The sequence below is a fragment of the Phacochoerus africanus genome, chromosome 15, assembly GCF_016906955.1.
Source record: "Phacochoerus africanus isolate WHEZ1 chromosome 15, ROS_Pafr_v1, whole genome shotgun sequence".
NCBI classification, from domain to species: domain Eukaryota; kingdom Metazoa; phylum Chordata; class Mammalia; order Artiodactyla; family Suidae; genus Phacochoerus; species Phacochoerus africanus.
In genome coordinates this window covers 13,107,653-13,128,869 of record NC_062558.1, presented here as the reverse complement: position 1 = coordinate 13,128,869, position 21,217 = coordinate 13,107,653, and the positions used below count along the sequence as shown (strand labels likewise).

Below are 21,217 nucleotides of genomic sequence, written 5' to 3'. Positions count from 1 at the left end.
AAGAGTTTTTTCATTTAAAAAATAGTGGATAGTATCAACCATAAAATATCATGATCTAAATTTACAAAAATTTATGATACTTGGATTCCAATGGATATATGTGAGGAATTCTATTTTAAATTATAATAACTCAGAAGTTATATTCTTTGCAGCTATTTAAACTCATTTTTGAAAAATTTTATAGAACCACTTAAAATATATGAGGAGGTTTTGGGGGAGATACAGGAACAAAAAAATCATGAGTATTGCTCCAGGAGTGTTTGCATACTTAGATTTATTAATCTTAGACATATAGTCATTGACTCTCTGAGGGGATTTGAACTTTAGATATACAAGCTTTTTAACTTACCATTTGATTTTTACATTATTTTAATTTCTTCTATGGTCATTTCTGTGGTGTTTTTACATAACATATTGAAACTTGTATTTCTTATTAAATCAACTTTAAACATTGTCTCTTCACTCTTTTTCAATATGAGACCCTGCCCCTCCTCTCTTCTATGCTCTTTCATGGCCCACTTGCTTTATTCCTAAGTTGACATTATTTTATATGTATATATGTACGTATCCATCCATCCATTTGCCTGTTCACCAGCTTGTCTGCTCATCCATCTGTCCATCCATCCACCCATCCAGTTACCTATTGTCCTCAGCGCTAAACCAAATAGTGTGTTGGGTTTGCTTGTTCTTCTCTGGGTTCATTATTACAACCTATAGGCTATTGGATGGAATGTGTTCTAGCATAAAGTTTAAATAAGTTCTCTTTTCTCAAATTCCATCAGTTTCTTCATATTATACCATATTTTAGACCATGACTCACTTGAAGAGCTTTTTATTTTTCTTACGATAAAATCTTAAGCGTATTCTTTAATTTTCTCTTCAACTCTTAGTTATACTATTCTATTAATTTTCTCCAAAAGTCTCTATCTCAGAACCTTCTGTCTTGTGTTGCCCTCTAAATTTGCTGTATAACTATTATCTAAAATTCGGTGAGGATGAACTAACATTTTCTGGCTTTTTTATATTTTTAGATCACGCTTTCTTAAGGAAACCGGTAGTTTAGAGTCTAATGTGTACCAATACAGAAAAGACAAGATGTTGAAAAAGAATATACATAGGAAAAGTGGTATCCGGAGATCTGAAGAGAGGCTTATAAGGAAAGATTTTATTTTAGACAGAATGTAGTCCTGGTTAACCTAAGCCCTAGTCTCTCATTTCAGTAAACATTCATTGAATGCCTACAATTTGGCAGGCAAAGGGCTAAATTTAAGTGCTGAGATACCAAGATGAAGGAGCTGGGGTGCAGGCAGCCAGCTGCAGGCACACCTGTAAGCAATTAATACAATGTAGTATGTGTTATGAGGAAACATATTCAAGAAATTCTGGGAACCTTATGTTTCCATCTTTAAATTGCTGTAATTCTCTCATGCCTTCCAATAAACGCATTATAACTGTGCTCATGATGTCCCAAGATGCAGGGGGTGTTTCAGATAGGAAATAGCTGAAGAAGGTCGAGGGGGATTCAGTTGACACCCATAAAAGAGGAAAGTGAGGAAAAGTGGTATTAGAAAAAGCCACCCAACTTTAGCATTTATTATTAGTGGATGATAGATCCAAATAATACAACAAAGTATAATGAACCATCTTGGGTGAGGGGAATGTGTCTCAATGGGAAAAAAATCATACAATTGCAAGTGAATTTTGGATTGGCGGAGGTTTTAAACTAGGCACTTTATTCCTTGTTTCCTTTGGACCAGCTCTTACTTTGGAGTTTTCTCCAAACTAGTTCACCAAGGAGTGAAATAAGATATTTACATCCTCTCTTGGTGTTTTTTTTTTTTTTTAAATACTGATTTTTTTTCCCCCATTATAGCTGGTTTACAGTGTTCTGTCAATTTTCTACTGTATAGCATGGTGACCCAGTTACACATACATGTATAGATTCTTTTTTCTCACATTATCATGCTCCATCATAGGTGACTAGATATAGTTCCCAGTGCTACACAGCAGGATCTAATTGCTTATCCATTCCAAAGGCAATAGTCTGCATCTATTAACCCCAAGTTCCCAATCCATCCCCCCCCCCACTACCACCCCTGCCTTGGCAACCACAAGTCTATTCTCCAAGTCCATGATTTTCTTTTCTGTGGAAAGGTTCATTTGTGCTGTATATTAGATTCCAGATATAAGTGATATCACATGGTATTTGTCTTTCTCTTTCTGACTTCACTTCGTACTCTTAGTTTTGAAAGAGATTCTCTTGAGATTTTAGGGAGCCCACAAACAATACCTCCTTTTTCCCCCCACCCCAATTCTGAACTGAGTTAGTCATGGGGATCAATAGATAGAGACAGGAAATATACAAAGCAAAAATAAAACACCTGGTACTTATTATGTGCCAGGCCCTGTTCTAATCTCCATAGCAATCCTATGACATAGGTTCTCATTATCTACATTTTACAGATAAGGGGAACTGGAGCATGGAGAGGTTAGGTTAGGTTAGTTGCTCAAGGTGACACAGTAAACGGTGGAGCCAGGATTCACAATCGGACAGTTCGATTCCAGAGCCTAGCCTCCTTTACCACTGTATTTTCCTGCGTCTTATTTCACTTGGGGTCCTGAGAGAGCTGTTGGAGAAAATAGCTTTAGGACTGTTGGCCAGATGGGTCTCCTGATACCTCCCCCTGAATTAGACCTGCCCAGGCCAGCTGGTGCTGCAGGTCTGCCTGGTGATGTGGAGATGCAGAGCCCTGTACCCAGTTCCTTCTCCTGAGCACCACTGACCTGCCCTTCCCCAGGAGGACAGTGAGTAGCTTAGAGGCCTCAGGAGTGTTCTTGTTCTTCCACATGAGGGGGATGAGGGGGAATATAGTCTCTCCTTAGCACTCTTGATTCATTTTAAGACCAGCTTTTTGGAGTTACCATAGGTTTGGGCAAGAGCTAGAGAAAGGGCAGCCTTCCCCCAAACAAGACTTTTAGTAAGCACCTGAAGGTCACATATCAGCTCTGTGCCACTGTATATGTTTATCCACGTAGGTTTCCTTCATTTGTAGCCCACTTTCTTATGCAAGGAAAAAAAACAGACCCCCCACCCCCACCCCCCAATCAGGTCATTTCAAACAGTATTCTTCCTTGAGTTTCTGGAAACATATGAGGTTGTGTTTAATTTGTTCTCCCACATCACTTGCTGTGGAGAGAGGGAGGCAGAATGGTAAAGTAGAAAGAGCATGATTATAGAATGAGAAACTTAGGTTTGAATCGCAGCTTTACCACTGACCGAATTATTTAACCTCCTTGTGCTAGTCTTTTCCTATTACTCTATAAACTAGAGAGTGTACAACCTGCCAGTAGGACTGGTGTGAAGATTAGAACTGAAGTATACCAGGTAATTGCCACACAGCAATAAAAGATAGCTTCTGTTGTAGTAAAGATATGAAAAAATTCAGACTTAAACTTGTGGAATGCTTAATAATTTAAGCAGTTGTATACAAGTGTCTTAGGCACAAGTCACCTTTTTACTGGGAAATGGGAATAGTGATTAATATTTGAGCATTTTGTCTGGTGATTGCAAACACACTCATGTATGAAGGTGAGTGTACAAAACTAATTTGCAAGTGTACCTCAGAACCTTAAGAGTTCATATCCTCATTTACTGTTGCATTCAGAAACTTCCAATGCTTTTTTTTTTGTCTTTTCTAGGGCTCTACCCACGGCACATAGAGGTTACCAGGCTAGGGGTCCAATCAGAGTTGTAGCTGCCGGCTTACGCCAGAGCCACAGCAACTCAGGTTCTGAGTCTTGTCTGCGACCTACACCACAGCTCATGGCAACGCCAGATCCCCAACCCACTGAGCGAGACCAGGGATTGAACCCGCAACCTCATGGTTACTAGTCGGGTTTGTTAACCACTGAGCCACGACAGCAACTCCCCAATGCTTTTTTCTTTGTCGTTCAATCTAATGCCTAAAAAGATTGCTGCTGCTTTCTTCAAAACATTTTAGCTGAGTTGATGCTATACTGCTTCATAAGAGTTAGAATATCTTGGGACATGAAATAACCAAAGGATGTAGGTATTTTTTAAAATTCTCTAAGCCATTTCCCATGTTGTATGTCATCTCCTCCCCCACTCCATGCTGCACAAAAAATGATTTGCTTATTCGTTAGGTAGGCTTGACAAGCCTTTTCAACCTGAGTCCCCCTTCCCTGTGCACTTAGTCTACTGAGACTAGAACATAATGCCTTGAGGTTTGCTTGCCCATTCAGGAAACCAGACTTCATGAAGGAGAGAAGGACTGAGACAAAAACCACGAAAACAGAGAAGGATGAGCCACTATACAAAATTTGCTCTAGCAACTTGTTAGTGGAAAGAAAATTCAGTATCGGGATCATCTCATAAGACCTACATGCGTTTGATTGTGTACCTTTGACAGAGTATTGTTTTTGCCTTGGTTTGAATTCTCAGTCTTATATTTGAGTAAGTTGCTTAATCTTTCTGAGCCTCAGTTTCCTCACTTGTGAAATAAGGATGATAACAAGATGTATCCTTTAGGGTGGTTGTAAGGATTAAAGAAAAGAATACATGGACATAGTGCTTGGACCTGGTAAGAGCAAAAACATATATTGAATCTAGATTTGAACCCCATCCTGTCTAGCTCCCAAGCCACGTTCTTTCCCCACCCCATGTGGTACTGGATGGCAGTGTGAAGTAGCTTATGTAGGTGGTAGCCTGGTTCCTGAGGTAATAGAGAGGTTTGCTGAGGTTAAGTGACCACTGGGCTCACAAAACTAATGCAAGGCAGAACGGAAATGAAAGATTTCTAATTGCAAGTGTTGAGTACCTTTCCCTATAGCATCCCATCCTGAAGATAGATCTTTAATGATTTGTTATCTTATCAGGTACATTGCAAACGTCTTAGGATTTCAGCTGTTAAGTCCATGGTGCCATTGGAGTATAGATGCCTAAATAGTTGGAAACTCAAGACTTAATGTGATAAGGTTGACTTTGGCATAATGACTCAAGTGTATGTGTTGAATCATCCAGTGTGGACACTAGTAATCAAATAAAATTTACTAAAATAAATTCATACATACTAAGCTTGGTTTAAAGAAGATTAACCTGGCAGTTCCCTTCTGGCTCAGCAGTAACCAACCTCACTAGTATCCATGAGGACATGGGTTTGATCTCTGGCCTTGCTCAGTGGGTTAAGGATCCAGCGTTGCCATGAACTGTGGTGTAGGTCACAGAAGCAGCTTGGATTTGGCATTGCTGTGGCTGTGGTGTAGGCCTGCGGCTAGAGCTCTGATTCAGCCCCTAGCCTGGAAACTTCCATATGCTGTGGGAGAGGCCCTAAAAAGACCAAAAAAAACAAACAAAACCCCAAAAAAGAAGATCAACATGAATTTCAAATGGGCAGTTTTATACTTATAGATCATAAAACAAGCAATAAATGGTGTGAAGTTAAATATGTGCTGACCATATAACCTAGCAGTTTTGTTCTTAGGTATCCAACAAAAATAAAAATGAATGTCTTACCAAAGACCATGAAGAGCTTAGAAGTGGTTAAAGAGAGAAAAGCAGTGAACAAAATAATAGAAATGGTACAGAGAAATAATTATGAATGGAAATAAGCAAAAAATGGGTTTGACCAGGAAAATCCTTTTAATAGTCTAAAAATAGAGATAGAAATTAGACTGTGAGACTTTTTCTGTTCTTTAAAGTGAAATCTAAGTACATCTTAAAAGGCTCTCACCCTCATTGGTCATTGTGGGGATGCAAATTAAAATCTCAGCGTGACTTCACTTCATATGCACTTGAGTGGCCGTATGTGATGGTGAAGGTGTGGAGCACCTGTGACTCCCACGTGTTGATGTTGGGAATGTAAACGGGTAAACACATTTAGGAAAACAGTTTTGATTCCTGTAATGGTAGATAGAGACTGACTCTATGACCCAACCCATCTTCTCTTAGGTTTCTATACTTGCGTGGTTATATAGAAATAAAAATAAATGTCTACACAAAGACTTTTTCTTGAGTGTTCATAGTAGCACCATTCATAATAGCCCCAAATGGGAAACAGTTTAAATGCTTGTCAGCTAGTGAGAGGATAGACAAAGTACTGTTCCACAGGAATGAAAAGGCACAGTGAACTGATAACATGCTACAACATGGACGAACCTCAGCATGCCTGAGTGAGAATCACCAGATACCCAAGACCACATGTTATATAATTCCATTTATGTGAAATGTTCCTGAAAGAAGAAGGGCAGAAAGCAGATCAGTGGTTGCCTGTGGCTGGGGGAAGAAGGACCTGGGACTGAGTGCAGTCAGGCATGAGGGAACTCTTGGGTGTGTTGATAGTGTTTTCAAAGTAGATTGTGGTGGGGGGTGCACAACTCTACATTTCCTAAACGGCATTGAATTGTTCATCTAGCATGGATCATTTTATGGTCTGCCAATAAAACTTTAAAACTATGTGAACAGATATTTGGAATATGTTAGGTTATTTTTATCTTTAAAATTATTGCATGTTTTAAAGATAATGAGAAAATTTCTTGAGAAAATGCCAAGGTTTAACTGAACTCTCACTTTGTGATTTATTTATATTTAGTAGTTAATACCTCTTCCCAATCTTCCTTCAGCAGCCGGTTAGCCAGTTTTTTCCTTCAGTTAACCAGTTGGTTACATCACATAAAGGATAAAGAAACTGGGGTGACTGTGCAGATGCATGTGTTTAAAAAATACTTTTTGTCTAATATGGGGATTTCTGGCTTTTGCTGGTCCAGGCATTTTGGGTTCCTCAAAATGTCTATCTCTGTAGCTTTGTTCTTAGACTGTAAAACGTTGCTACTTCCTGCCAGTGGCCTCAATTTAATTCTTAATCCTTTTTCCTCTTTCTATATCTTCATTCTTTTCTTTTTCCACAAATGACCAAGGCTTTTGTTATTTTGACTTCTTTATTATTCCTTTGCCTTTTAAGATTACTTACAAACATGGAAGTGATGGAAGCTTGGTTTATTTTGAGTGACATAAAACATTTCTTTTGGGAATCCTGCCTAGAAAAAAAAAGAAGAAAAGCGTTGCCATAATCATGCATTGAGGAATAGGGGTCTTTATTTCCTTCAAATTTTAGGTTTTACTTTTAGTAGAAAAGTGATAGAACATTTGGGTCTTGTAGCATGTAAATCCAAGTTAGTTTGGGGGAGAAGAGATTAATATCAATAATGTAATTAAAATTGATTAAAAATTCAAATTCAGATTTACTCATCTCCTGACATTTATTTTTGTAAAGCATTCTAAGTAATTTCCAAAAATCTTATTTCTAATTGCTTTGTTTTCTGACACATTTACCCTCATTTTAATATTTTATGATTTTTCTTAGCCCATTCCCTCCTGTGGTGCCATAGATATTATGGTTTCTCTTAGTGAAGAACAAAATTTGTGATTCATTAGTGATGTTCACCAGGAGCTGGAAATGGGGAAGTGGCTGTCTGAGTACCTTGCCTTTGCTCCCAGCAGCTTGAATGTAGGCTTTGAATCAGGCAGACACCCAATTGGAATCTTAATTCTACCTCCACTAGCTGTGCTCATTTCTGAATGCTAAGTAACTCAGGTGTAAAATGAGGATATCTCGGAGTTCCTATTGTGGCGCAGCAGAAACAAATCCAACTAGTAATCATGAAGTTGCGGGTTCGATCCTTGGCCTTGCTCAATGGGTTAAGGATCTGGTGTTGCCGTGAGCTGTGGTGTAGGCTGGCAGCTACAGCTCCAATTCGACTGCTAGTCTGGGAACCTCCATATGCCATGGGTGCTGCCCTAAAAAGCAAAAAAAAAAAAAAAGTTATCCTCGTTTTTGTTAGATATGATGAATATAAAGTACTTAATATAGTGCTTGGTGCTCAGTTGTTACTCCATAAAAATAACTCTATGCTAGGTTTGTATCTACATGATTCTGAGTTAGAATAGTCCAAATTGAATGAGGCATTGCCCCAGCTTTCCTAAGTGTGAGACATTGGAAACTCCTTGTGAGCAGTTTACTCATGGATTGGCTGGATCTTGGTTTGTTTTTAAGCCGTGTTATGTTGGGGCCAGAATAGCTTTTATTCTAAAGTGAGTTTAGCCCTCCTAAATTGTACCCTTTTCTGGGTTCTGTACTAGATGCCTGCTAGTGTTCAAGGAGATCTTTCCAACTGCGGCTGGTTGTCCTTCCCTCATGTCTCTGAGCCCGAGTGAGCTCTGGAAATGATTCCATGTATCCAGCTACTTCTCCAATAGTAGTTCTTTCTGTAGTTTTTAATGGCTTCTTAGAGCCTCACCTTCTGTGTGTTCAGCTGAGCATCAATCAAAGACTGAAGGGAAATCCATGCAGATTCCTGGAGTTCCTCCTCTGAATGTCCTCCTTCTCTCCGGCCAGCAAATTCCTGCTACCTCAGCTTCTCAGACCTCTGGTCTTTGGCTACCATGTTCTGGCTTGGGTTTCCTCTTCATGGACTGAGTATCTCTAGGTGGGAAGCAGGGCAATTGTAAGGCACCACCTCCCTTGTTTTCCTTCTCTCTGAGATACACTCCCACACTGCCTGTTATCCATTGTCTGAAAACATTTGCTTCATATCTTTTGTACAATTTTCTTATTTATGGCATGAGAGTTAGAACCAGTTATTCTGTCATGACTAGAGTTTTGGGCTAATTATTAACTACCTGTTGAATATTGAGGAGAAACATTTTTTTGCTGATCCTATAGCAAAGAATAATTGAAAGTCAGTGTACTTTTTATATACATAAAGCAAATGATGCTTTTGTGCACATTGGCAGAAGTGGCCCCTCTCACCAGACCAATTAGAAACAGGCATCTCTCTGAGCTGCCACAGCCTGGTGAGAAGCTGAATGACACTTTTATCCTTGAACCCCTTCCTTTACTGTGAACCTTTAGTGTTTGGCCATTGTAGCAGGGGCTGTGCTTTAGCTCCTCCACTGTGCCTCTGAGCCAGGTGCCTTTGGTCTGCAGTTGTACGCTATGTACCTGGCCATGTAGTCTGACTCTTCCTGGTACAGCTTTTCCTAGTACAGCTCTTCCATGTAGTCTGACTTTATCTGGTACAGCTCTTCCTCCAGCAGAGTTTAGCATATAATTTGCTGGAGGGCAAGTGAAAATTAATATTGTTGTTGTGAAATATTTGTACTCTGCTTGAACCTCATATGTCAATGAAAACTTCCTGAAAAATTCTTTTTTTTTGTATTCCCCATTCAAAATGGGGTTAAATAAATTTAGCAAGAAGTTAAAGGGAAAAGACAAGGAAAAAGGTCACTCAACATCATTTTATTTTGGATTGCCATGGTAAGAAAAAGTCTCAGGAAAGCATTTTAATAAGTATCTTAAGACCAAATGTCTCTTGAACAGTTCTCAATAGTTTGACAAAAATATTACCTCCCACACACTTTGTTTTCATCAAACTGCATAAAATGGAGTCTGTAAATTTGGGGAGAGGGAAGATGTTGTCTGGAGGTCATTATTTTGAGCAGTGAGGTCAGAAGGAAGTGGTATTGGGTATGTTTGGGTGTCACCTCACCTGAAAAGGTCTGGAACAAACTCTCGTGCCCGTGTCGCCTGCAAGAAACTCTTACCCATGTAGCACTCTGTGTGAGGGGCTGGCTTGATGGGACTGGCTTTTTGTCCTTGAAAGGTATTTGGAATTCTTCTGACAGTTAAAAAAAAAATATAATGATAATTCTGTGAGTTTTTATTTTTAGATTTCATCTCTCAGAAGACATTATCCTCTTGTTTTAATTGAGATATAGTTGACATATAACATTAGATTAGTTTCAGGTGTACAACATAATAACTTTATATTTGTATGTATTGAAAATTGATCATCACAAGTCTAATTAAAACTACATCCAACACCACACATAGTTATAAACTTTTTTCATGTGATGAAAACTTTTAAGATCTTTAGCAACTTTCAAATGTGTGTTATGCATGTCTTAATTACACTGCTCATCCATCCCTGATTCACTGTAGTCTGACTACTGATCTCACTGCTTCTTGGCTCTCCCAGGGTGGACCCGTGAACCTTTAAGTACTAATCCTGGATTCTTTACAGCCCTACTAGTTAGTATACAGTGTGGACGTGAGGCTCACCATCTGGGTATCTGTCCAAAGCTTGTGCCACATCCTGTTAATTAGCCATAAGGGAACAGAAACAATATAAGCTGTCTTGCAAGTTATATTATATCCCACTGGGGCAGCCTCTCCACATCTGCGTGAGGAATCCTCTGGTGTCATATATGGCCTGGCCATTGTCCATTTGTTTTCAGTGTTCTCATGTCAAACACTGGGCTAGGACATGAAGCTCCGTAGTGCTTAGGGAAATGTCTCCACAGCACCGTTTCTTAAACTTTTTGGGGTCTGAAAGCCATAGCTCCTTTGCCTGGAAAAAAAAAATCAGAAACTCACAGACCCATTGATATTCATCCATGGAACAAAGAGCTCACTTATTTTCTTTCATGCATGTTTAACAATTCCATCATTTTATTTCTGTTACATATTTTTTTTTGTATTTTTTTGTATTTTTTTTTAAGGCTGCACCAATGTCATATGGAAGTTCCCAGGCTAGGGGTTGAACCAGAGCTGCAGCTGCTGGCCTACACCACAGCCACAGCAATGCCAGGTCCGAGCCGCATCTGCAGTCTATACAACAGCTTGAGGCAATGCGGGATCCTTAACCCACTGAGAGAGGCCAGAGATCAAACCTGCTTCCTCATGGATGCTAGTCAGATTTGTTTCTGCCGAGCCATGATGGGAATTCCTCTATTATACAATATTTTGTTCATGAGAATTTTTGACTGATCTTCCCCATACCTTAGTATGTATGCAAATGTGTTTAAATGGAACCATTTTTATAGTATCAGAGGAGGTGATAGGCTGAATGAGTCAGTGTTTGTGGTACTGGGGAGTGAGCTCATGAAACACCAAAAAAGGTTGAACCTTTCTGATTTCAACTGATTTTTATATAGAGCTTTCTAAAATAGATCTTAACTTCTCTGACTACTGCCCCCCACCAGTGGAAGTTAATGGTTTAGAATCTCTTTCACAATGAACAGCAAGTATAAGATTTTTCTAATGGTTTAAATATCTCACCTCTAGATTGTCAGCTCCTTGAGAGCAAGGACTTGTGTCTTGTTGTCCTTATTCTGCAGTCTCTTAGTAAATGTTGAACCCAGGGCTCTTGGCTCCTACGATAAATGACCCTACAATGCTATGCTTTTCTAAACTGACATTTCTCTTCTTTTCATTTCTTCAAACAACAGCTGATGGCTTCTAGTAAGTCTCCCTCCAACAGTAAGTGAGACTGTTGGAGGGAAACAGATGAGCCAAACTCCTCTGGTCCATAACCTTACATTACATTTACTCAGTAAGTGCTGTTGAATGAAAGAGTAAATGTGAGAAGGAAAGGGGATGGATTTGAGAGGCATTTCTAAGCTGAAAACCGTATCTCAGGAAAGGGATAAATGCAGCAATCTTCAGTTAGTAAACTAATCAGTTTATACCCTTGTAATTAGTATTTACCTGGGGAATGCTTGGAAATTGAGTTTCCACTTAAGGAAATCTTTCCTGAGCCATGAGTTTGGGGAATAATTACAGTAGTGAGCTAGAAACTTTAGTTTTCTCAACTTGCTAGCTGACTTCACCTCCGCGTTAACATTGTGTCGTGAATCAAAACCATGGTAATGACCATATCTAACATTCTTGAGCATGCAGCACTGTCTGTGCACCAGGCATTTTATGTTTGCTTTGTCCCTTTGAAGCCCCAAGCCTTTCCATTTAAATCTGAATTATAGACCTGCCACTGCTTATAGTGAAGACAAGGGCTTTAGCTTTAATTCTGTTTCATAGCTATTGATGTTAATGACATTTCTGCTCCAAGTGACATTGAGTTTAGGATTCCTTTTCAGGATTTGGGTAGCCAGGATTCTGTGTTGCCGTACTAAACGGGACTGTGTATTGACTAGGGTAGGGAGACTCTAGTATAGTCCTGTTGGGATTGTGCTGGCACTGTTTTTAGGTACTTGGGGTTAGATATGGAAACATTCTCTTTATTGTTGTGAATTTGTGAGGCTGTGTTTTTTTTTTTTTTTTTTTTTTGGAGCATGAAGAAAACCCTATTCTGCCTACTTAATAGCAGGAATTTAAAACTTAGCTGCCCGCCTACCTGCAGAGCCATGAGGAGGGGAGCAGTAGTTCAGATCTAGCCACGGTATGTGTGTCGCAAGTTAGGTCTAGTGCTTCCAGATCTTCTGAATTTTCAAGAAAATCCTAATGTGAAATCTTCTGATTTTCTGCTCTTGGTGAATACTGTGAGGATTAAACAGAGTACAGCTGTGAGCTATGTTGGGCCTGTGGACCTTGAGTGTGTGACCTCTGGTTTGGAGACATAAATATGAATCTGGATCTAGAAAGGGTGAGGGGCTAGAGAGTTAATTAATTTTCATACTCAGTAAAAAAAAACCTTTTCCAGAGAAATCTAATTATAGTAATCCATTCAGGAAAACTGGATAAATATAGATTCACAAAATTTAAAACCAGAGATAGCCACAAATACTGGAAGAAGTGAAAATTTAAAGAGTTTTCTTTGCTTGGAGTCTAAGAGTATTTCAATAGTCTATCCTACTCTCTATCCTTAAAGTTATTTTAACATGTAATTATTAAAATGAATGTGTGTTACTCTGTTAACATAGCATGTGAAATATATTTTATTAAAAAAACCCACAGGAGTTCCCACTCTGGCACAGTGGGTTAAGGATCTGGCATTGTCTCTGCAGAGGTGTGGGTTCAATCCTCAGCCTGGTGTAGTGGGTTAAGGATTTGACATTGCTGCAGCTGTGGTATAGGTAGCAGCTGCTGCTCAGGTTGGATCCCTGGCCCAGGAACTTCCATATGCTGTGGGTGTGGCCAAAAAGGGAGAAAAACAAAACAAACAAACAAGAAAACTCCACAAATGAATCACTATATATTTCTTTTTATGGGCACACCTGAATTAAAATAGACTTTGTATGTTCGACAGATGAGACGACAAAGTGATTTGCAAATGATTGAGTTAATAGTGTAGTCTTTGAGTGAGGCTATCTAAATATATGGCAGTTTGAATTTATAGAATTTACAAACCAGGGATTTTGTGTTTCTAAAGTTTTGTGGTAGTGAAATATGCTGGTTATGGTTCGGTGGCTGTGTTCTTTGGGGGTCCTTCTGTTTTCAAGTAATTGCAGTTTGTGCAGGTGGAAGATTTTAATAGAAGAGCAATGTCAGATTGTCATTTCTCTTGATTTAAAGTAGTTTCACCTAAGGACTATGTATCAGAGGTAGTTGACCTGAATGTTGTTCCACTTTTTAGGCCCCTTCTCCCTCACCCTCTGGGATATTTTAGCACTACTCATTTATGACCTTTTCTTGCATTCTTTGGGTGCATTTTTTGTCATCATTTATAATATGTTTCATATAATTATCTCCTAGTTTCATTGAAGATGGAATTTGTATTTATTGTTTTGGGGATGATTTTAGAGAGCAGATGGTGGTGGAAATGTTTTTATTCTATCAGGAGTACTGTGATTGAGAATAACGTAAGTGACCTAATTTAGACTGGATGTTTAAGAAAGGTACATGTAGGAGTTCCTGTCGTGGCACGGCAGAAACTAATCTGACTAGGAACCAAGAGGTTGCAAGTTCGAGCCCTAGCTTCGCTCAGTAGGTTAAGGATCTGGCATTGCCAAGAGCTGTTGTGTAGGTCGCTGACACAGCTCAGCCGGCAGCTGTAGCTCCAACTGGACCCCTACTTGGGAACCTCCATATGCCATGGGTGTGGCCCTAAAAAGACAAAAGGAAAAAAAAAAGGTACATGTAGGGAAATAATAAATAAGCTGAGAAATGACAAGTGAACAGTAGTTAGTCTCAGGATTTCAGGGCAGAAAGAAAATTGTGTATTGAAGCCCTGAGATGCCATGAGCTGTGGAGTAGGTCGCAAGACGTGGCTTAGATCCTGTGTTGCTGTGGCTGTGGTGTAGGTCAATGGCTGCAGCTCTGATTTGACCCCTAGCCTGGGAACCTCCATATGCTGCAGGTTTGGCCCTAAAAAGATTAAAAAAAAAAAAAAAAAAGGCTTGAGACCTCAAAACTGTGTACCCGAACCAATTAGAAAAAGGCCAACGCTGGTGAAAGGAAGGTGTGGTTCAGGATGTGGTTGAGATGGAGGGAGAGGCTAGGTCACTTAGAGAACTTAATAAGCAAGAAGCCTCATGTTGGACATTGATAAATGCTGAAAGATACATTCTGTCCTTCAGAAGCTTATAGTCGTTGAAGAAATGACCCATATATATTAAAAAGTTTATGTCATGTGACAGTGTTGAGTAATACATGAGCAGTAGAGAGAGTTCTGATTACAGGGATTGGGGAAGGGAAACTCACTTTTGGTTAGGGTTCTTGTGGAAGGATTCTTGAGGGAGAGAGAAATCGCCTGAACCTTTCCCACATGAGTAGGATGTGAGAGGGAGCGGCATTATCTGAGTGTAGGTATGTGGAATGTGGGTGGGACACTAGCTCGCTGGAGAGGAAAGTGTGGGAGAGTGTGTGGTGTGGGAGGTGATGCTTGAACTGGAGCTTGGGTTACCTCTGATGTACCATTGGTCTGCATGTGTCTTTGATAGAAGTATTAACATATAACTTGTTGAGGGCTTAATGTTTGTTTTCTTATTCTAAATAAAAAGTGATAGGAGTAACCCAGTGTGACTTCTCATTCCTCCTGCAACATCCTCATCAGATGTTTTCTTATTCTCTCTTCAGATGCTCCACTGATGGGGAGCTGGCTGTTTCTTAATGCAGTGGTAATTATTAAAGAGATCTGCCTTTTAACTTTATTGAGTAGATGGCCTACTGGAGATGGCTCCAGTTCTTCTTATTTAGTCTTCCCCGGTCCAGGCTGCATATTTCTACTTCTTCGATTTATTCCTTCAGTGTTAGCATTTTTATTTTATTTTATTTTATTTTGGTCTTTTTGCCATTTCTTGGGCCGCTCCCGCGGCATATGGAGGTTCCCAGGCTAGGGGTCAAATCGGAGCTGTAGCTGCCAGCCTACGCCAGAGCCGCAGCAACGTGGGATCCGAGTCACCCGTGTCTGCGACCTACACCACAGCTCACGGCAACGCCGGATCGTTAACCCACTGAGCAAGGGCAGGGACCGAACCCACAACGTCATGGTTCCTAGTCGGATTCATTAACCATTGCACCACGACGGGAACTCCAGTGTTAGCATTTTTAAACCTCTCTACATCTGGAATGCTATTCTCCAAAATGCTCTACTTTACCAATGATGCTTTTAAAATTTATTCTGCAGAATTGAATGGAGTATTCCAAATGTTGAGAAAACAGTGACCAGGACTTTTAGTGATATTTGTGCTTCTTAAAGTTAGCTAGATAAGCAAAGATTGATAATCTTCCTTTGTGAGTCTAGTCAGGATCTAAATTTTTAGGCAGGTCAGCTTTAGTCCCTATGTGGAAAAGTACGTTGGGGGAGGGGTGACAAAGGAAAAATAATGATCATCACACAGATTATTGCTTGGTTTCTGGTACTGCCAGCTTAAGTCCAGAAAGGAAACAATACCATTATATAGTATGGCCATATTAGAATAAACTCATTGTGATGTAACACGTCCGTTATAAAGCATTGTTGGAGCGGGATCTGTTCATACAGAGATTCCAGATATTTCTAATTCGTGAAAGTCTCAGAAATTTAAATCTTCAGAATTAAAAGAGCTATTTGGATATGTTTGACTTTGGTAGTTGACAGTAGAAATTGATTTATAATTCATCTTTGTGGCATTGCTTTTTTTTTTTTTTTTACACATACACAATATTTTGTGATTTATTTTGGGCCCAATATTGACTTTATTTTTTGTCATGTTCAGAAGTATTAATAAAAATCTCTTAAGACTACTAATTTATATAAAATCATCACTAAATTTCTTCTTATTGTGGCATTCTAAAGATTAGGATAAATCGACTTAACTTTATGGCGCAACTTATTATTTAAATGAGAGATGAGCACAGGCCCCTAAGCCAGGTCAATAAAAAGGAGGGAGGAGTTCCCGTCGTGGCGCAGTGGTTAACAAATCCGACTAGGAACCATGAGGTTGCGGGTTCGGTCCCTGCCCTTGCTCAGTGGGTTAACCATCCGGCGTTGCCGTGAGCTGTGGTGTAGGTTGCAGACGCGGCTCGGATCCAGCGTTGCTGTGGCTCTGGCGTAGGCTGGTGGCTGCAGCTCCAATTCGACCCCTAGCCTGGGAACCTCCATATGCCGCGGGAGCGGCCCAAGAAATGGCAAAAAGACCAAAAAAAAAATAAATAAATAAATAAAAAGGAGGGAGTAGTTTATTCATAGATAACAGTTCTATCCAAAATATGCAGTCAAATCATTTGTTGTTTCCTAAGCCACTATCCTCTGCCTAAAAACACATCTGCCCCTGTTGATACACATGGTTGTTAACATCTCAGTGACTAGACAGTCACCTCTGGGGGAACAGTAATTGTTGTGAGCAGGACTCATCAATGGATGCTAAAATTCATGGGTGGAAACAGTCAGAAAGGATGTTTACATGGTCTTAAAATCCACCATTCTCCCCAAAGCCCCAAAAAAATGTGCAGAGGGAAAACTGGTAATGTTAGAGTGGAGATACCTGGTAGATAACAACCATAACCAGTGATCAGAGTTACCATCAGCAATAGTGAGAGCTGGACGTCATCATGTGCCTTCTGGTATTGTTTTTTTATTTTTATTTTCTGTAAAATTTTTAAAAATTTATTTATTTTTTTTGTCTTTTTGCCACTTCTTGGGCCGCTCCTGCTCCCGAGGCATTTGGAGTTTCCCAGGCTAGGGGTCTAATCGGAGCTGTAGCCGCCGGCCTACGCCAGAGCCACAGCAACGCAGGATCCGAGCTGAGTCTGCGACCTACACCACAGCTCATGGCAACGCCGGGTCCTCAACCCACTGAGCAAGGCCAGGAATTGAACCTGCAACCTCATGGTTCCTAGTCGGATTCATTAACCACTGAGCCACGATGGGGAATTCTGTGGTATTGTTTTTTAAATTGAAGTATAGTTTATAATATTTCAGATATATAGCAGAGTGATTCAGTTTTACATATTCTTTTCATTATTGGTTATTATTACAAGATTTTTGAATGTAGGAGTTCCCGTCATGGCTCAGTGGTTAACAAATCCGACTTGGAACTGTGAAGGTTGCAGGTTCGATCCCTGGCCTTGCTCAGTAGGTTGAGGACCCGACATTGCCATGAGCTGTGGTGTAGGTTGCAGACACGGCTTGGATCCCGTGTTGCTGTGGCTCTGGCGTAGGCTGGTGGCTACAGCTCCGATTAGACTCCTAGCCTGGGAATCTCCACATGCCACAGGGACAGCCCTAGAAAAGGCAAAAAGCCTCCTCCCCCCCCCCCAAAAAAGATATTTGAATGTAGTTCTCTGTGCTCTGCAGTAGGTCTTTGTTGTTTATTTTGTATATGGTAGTGTGTATATGTCAGTCCCAAGTTCTCAATTTATCACTTCTTCCCCTTTGATAACTGTTAAGTTTGTTTTCTATATGTGTCGGTCTATTTCTGTTTTGTAAATAAGTTCCTTTGTATCATTTTTAAAGATTCTACATATAAATGATAACATATATTTTTCTCCTTCTGACTTGCTTCACTTATTGTGATAATCTCTAGGTCTGTCCATGTTGCTGCAAATGACATTATTTTAATTCTTTTTATGGCTGAATAATACTTTGTTGTATATATGTACCACATCTTCTTTATTTCTTCATCTGTCAATGGATGTTGATGTTTCTTCCATGTCTTTGCTATTGTAAATAGTGCTGCAGTGAAATGGGAGTGCATGTGTCTTTTCAAATTAGTTTTTGTCTTTTTCAGATTTATGTCCAGAAGTGGGATTGCTGGATCAATTAAAAATCAACTCAATTTTTAATTTTTGGGAGTTCCTGTGGTGGCGCAGTGGTTAACGAATCCGACTAGGAACCATGAGGTTGCGGGTTCGATCCCTGGCCTTGCTCAGTGGGTTAAGGTTCTGGCGTTGCCATGAGCTGTGGTGTAGGTCGCAGACACGGCTTGGATCCCGCGTTGCTGTGGCTGTGGCATAGGCCGGTGGCTACAGCTCCGATTCGACCCCTAGCCTGGAAACCTCCATATGCCGTGGGAGAGGCCCAAGAAATGGCAAAGACCAAAAAAAAAAAAAAAAAATCAACTCAATTTTTAATTTTTTAAGGAAACTCCATACTGTTCACCATAGTGACATACCCTCTGGTATTGATGCACTTAGAAAAGTACGTTACTTCTGTGGTGCTTGCCAAATGCGTAACCTGAATTGAGTCATGAGGAAGCATTGGACAAAGCCAAATTGAGGGACAGTCTACAAAATAATTGCCCCGTACACTTCAGGTATCAGGGTCGTGAGAGACAATCATCCCTAATTGGAGGAGGCATGGCAACTGCATGCATAGTGTGATCTTAGACTGGAAAAAGGACACCACTAAGGCAGTTAGCAAGAAATTTGTATAAGATTGGCTGTAGATTATTTCATAAACCTTGTGTTGATGATTAATGATGATTAATTTCTTGGTTTTGATCATCCTAACTGTGGTTATAATAAGATGTTAACAATTGGAGAAGCTGGCTGAAGGATACACAAGGAGTTCTTTGTACTATTTTTGGAACTTTTTTAAGTGCAAAAGTTCAAAATGAAGTTACAACAACAACAGCATAAAATCAGACTCTCATGCTTCTACTTTATGATGTCTCTTTTGATTGGTCAGAGGCTGGTTGTCTTTGCTTTTTAAATCTCTACTGTGATCTGGATAGCTGAGGTTTCTAAATAAGGAATTTTGGAATAGTGAGGCATTGCTGTATTGGATTGCAACTACACTTTGAAAAGCTTTGTTTAATTAATTTGCTTATTTATTTTTGCACAGAGCTGTAATTACATCCTTGGGTTTCCAATGGCTCTGTAGGTTATTTGAGCATTGCTGTTGTAGCCACCAGAATCCCTAGCTGGAAATTTAGCCCTGTAATTAATTTACTGGGATGTTTCTGTTTTTATTATCATGTTCTGGATTCAGGTTAGTCCTGTGGATTCTTCTTCTATGTATCATATATTACTGAATTTCATATTTGTTGGTTATCTTTTAAGAAGAGCTGATTTTTGTATGAATGTATTTTACTTAAAATTGAAATATCATGCTAAATATCTTCTTTTTCTCTCAGAAAATACAGTCTGGAGTTTTTTTAAATGTATCAAACAAGTGAACTTACATTGGCGTAAGCACCAGGTGGTTAGATTTTACTGGGTAATAGAATGGAGGAAATTAATACATTGGGAAATGTTTCTTTTACCAGGAGCAGTTGTTAATGTATGACTCATAGATTCTTAAGTCTCAGAGAAACTTGACGAGGCTGTTTTGACCATTGTGGGAGAGGAAGAAAACAGGGACTTGGGAGTCGGAAGACCTACTTTTGCATCCTAGATCCATCACAGATTATTGTTGTATCTTAGGTCATTTAGCTCTTCTGAGCCTTAAGTTTCTCATCTGTAAAAACTATAATAATAATAGCATCTTTCAAAGTTATCGTGAAAATTAAATGAAGGAGCATGCAGTGTACCTGGTCTAATGTGTGCATTTCACATATGCTGGCTCTGTTCTTATCTCCATCTAGGTTTGCAACTAAGCATTATGCAATTTATGAGCATCTGCTTTGCTTATGAAGACCCACAAAAAGATGATAGCATATGTCAGTTACCTCTACTTGTATTTCCCAGATCTTTTTGTTGGGAAGTTTTCCCCTATCTCTCATTCTAGAGAAATTATTTTCCTTTATATGTTAGCCACATTGGCTGTTACTCCAAAATCTGTTAAGACAGGTATCACTCATTTGTTAATTTTCCTTGGCATTTTAGTGTTCTTATCTGAAATCATTTTGATACAACTAAGTATTAAATTTAGAAGAAAATTTAATGAGACAGAGGCACAAGATACACAGACAGTTGAAAGGAAGCATTTCCAGGTACAGTTTCCTTTCACATTTCAGGTTTGACTTGGCATTTTGATCCTCTGAGAAAGAGCATTATCTCTGTGGTTGTTAAGTGAACATCATTGTTTTTAGAAGTTATATACTGAAAGATTTAGGGATGTGGGGGCATGTCTGTAACTTACCCTCAGACGGTCAAGGAAAAAACTGTGTGTGTGTAAGAGGGGTGAGGACTCGGAGAGAATGATATAGCAGCTGTGGTAACATTAATAATTGGTGAATTTGGGTGAAGGGAGTTCTTTGTGCTTTTCTTACAACTTCTCTCTAAATTTAAAACTATCTCAAAATTATGCTGGATTGAGTTATATTCCTGCACCCTGAGGCGATAGAAGCCAGTGGCATTTTCAGAGAGAGGGAGGTTGAAGGCACCTGGGTCAGAAGAGAGGAATGAGTAGTGAGTAATTCAGTAAGTAGTCACTCACTGCAAAAATTAGTTGTTCCTTTAATTTAACCATTTTTTTCTTAGAATTTTTTGTAGAAGTTCCTATATAGATAGAGAGTAAGCTGCTGCTTTATCAAAGCAAAAAGGACTACCTGAGGTAAAATCAGATGCTAAAAAAGTAGAGTTTTTTTAATATTTATAAGTTGTCTTCAGGGATAAGTAACATGTAGGAGGCAGAAATGTTAGGACTTTAAAAATTATCCAGTGCTCAGATAATCTTACTTTTCCTTAAGAGATACAAGTTAGTCTTCTGTAATGAGCACTCTGTCCTACTAGTTAATAGGTATTAATTTATCCTTTATTTCAAATTGATGTTTCATTTCAAAGTTATATTTTGTATTCTTAATAAAGATTTATATGATGTTTATTTTCATTTTATCCTTTAAAATGCATCTAACTAAAAAAAAAAAAAAATTTAACCCTTTCCCTTTTGTTTCATGTCAATGGTGACATCTCTTTGGGGAACTCAGAAGCCAGCCAAAGGTAAGATTTAGTTTATTATGTAATGCTTGTAAAGATCTTATGTGCATATTTTTGAAGTACTGGTAATTTTCTTCTCAGAAATAAAAATATTTTGTCTGTTACTTTTACATAAAAAAAAAAAAAGATGCAGACTGTTAGCCTCTTCACAAATCCAAAGCCGT

The 21,217-nt window shown here is 39.2% G+C and overlaps 1 protein-coding gene across 1 annotated transcript in view; it reads left to right on the top strand.

Annotated features, from left to right (window-relative positions):
- Positions 1-21,217, top strand: part of KIF13B (kinesin family member 13B) — a 201,580-nt gene that overhangs the window by 42,923 nt on the left and 137,440 nt on the right. The window contains exon 3 of the mRNA XM_047762410.1: positions 21,044-21,056. Coding sequence (XP_047618366.1) covers positions 21,044-21,056 — 13 coding nt within the window. The remainder of the gene's footprint in view (positions 1-21,043; positions 21,057-21,217) is intronic.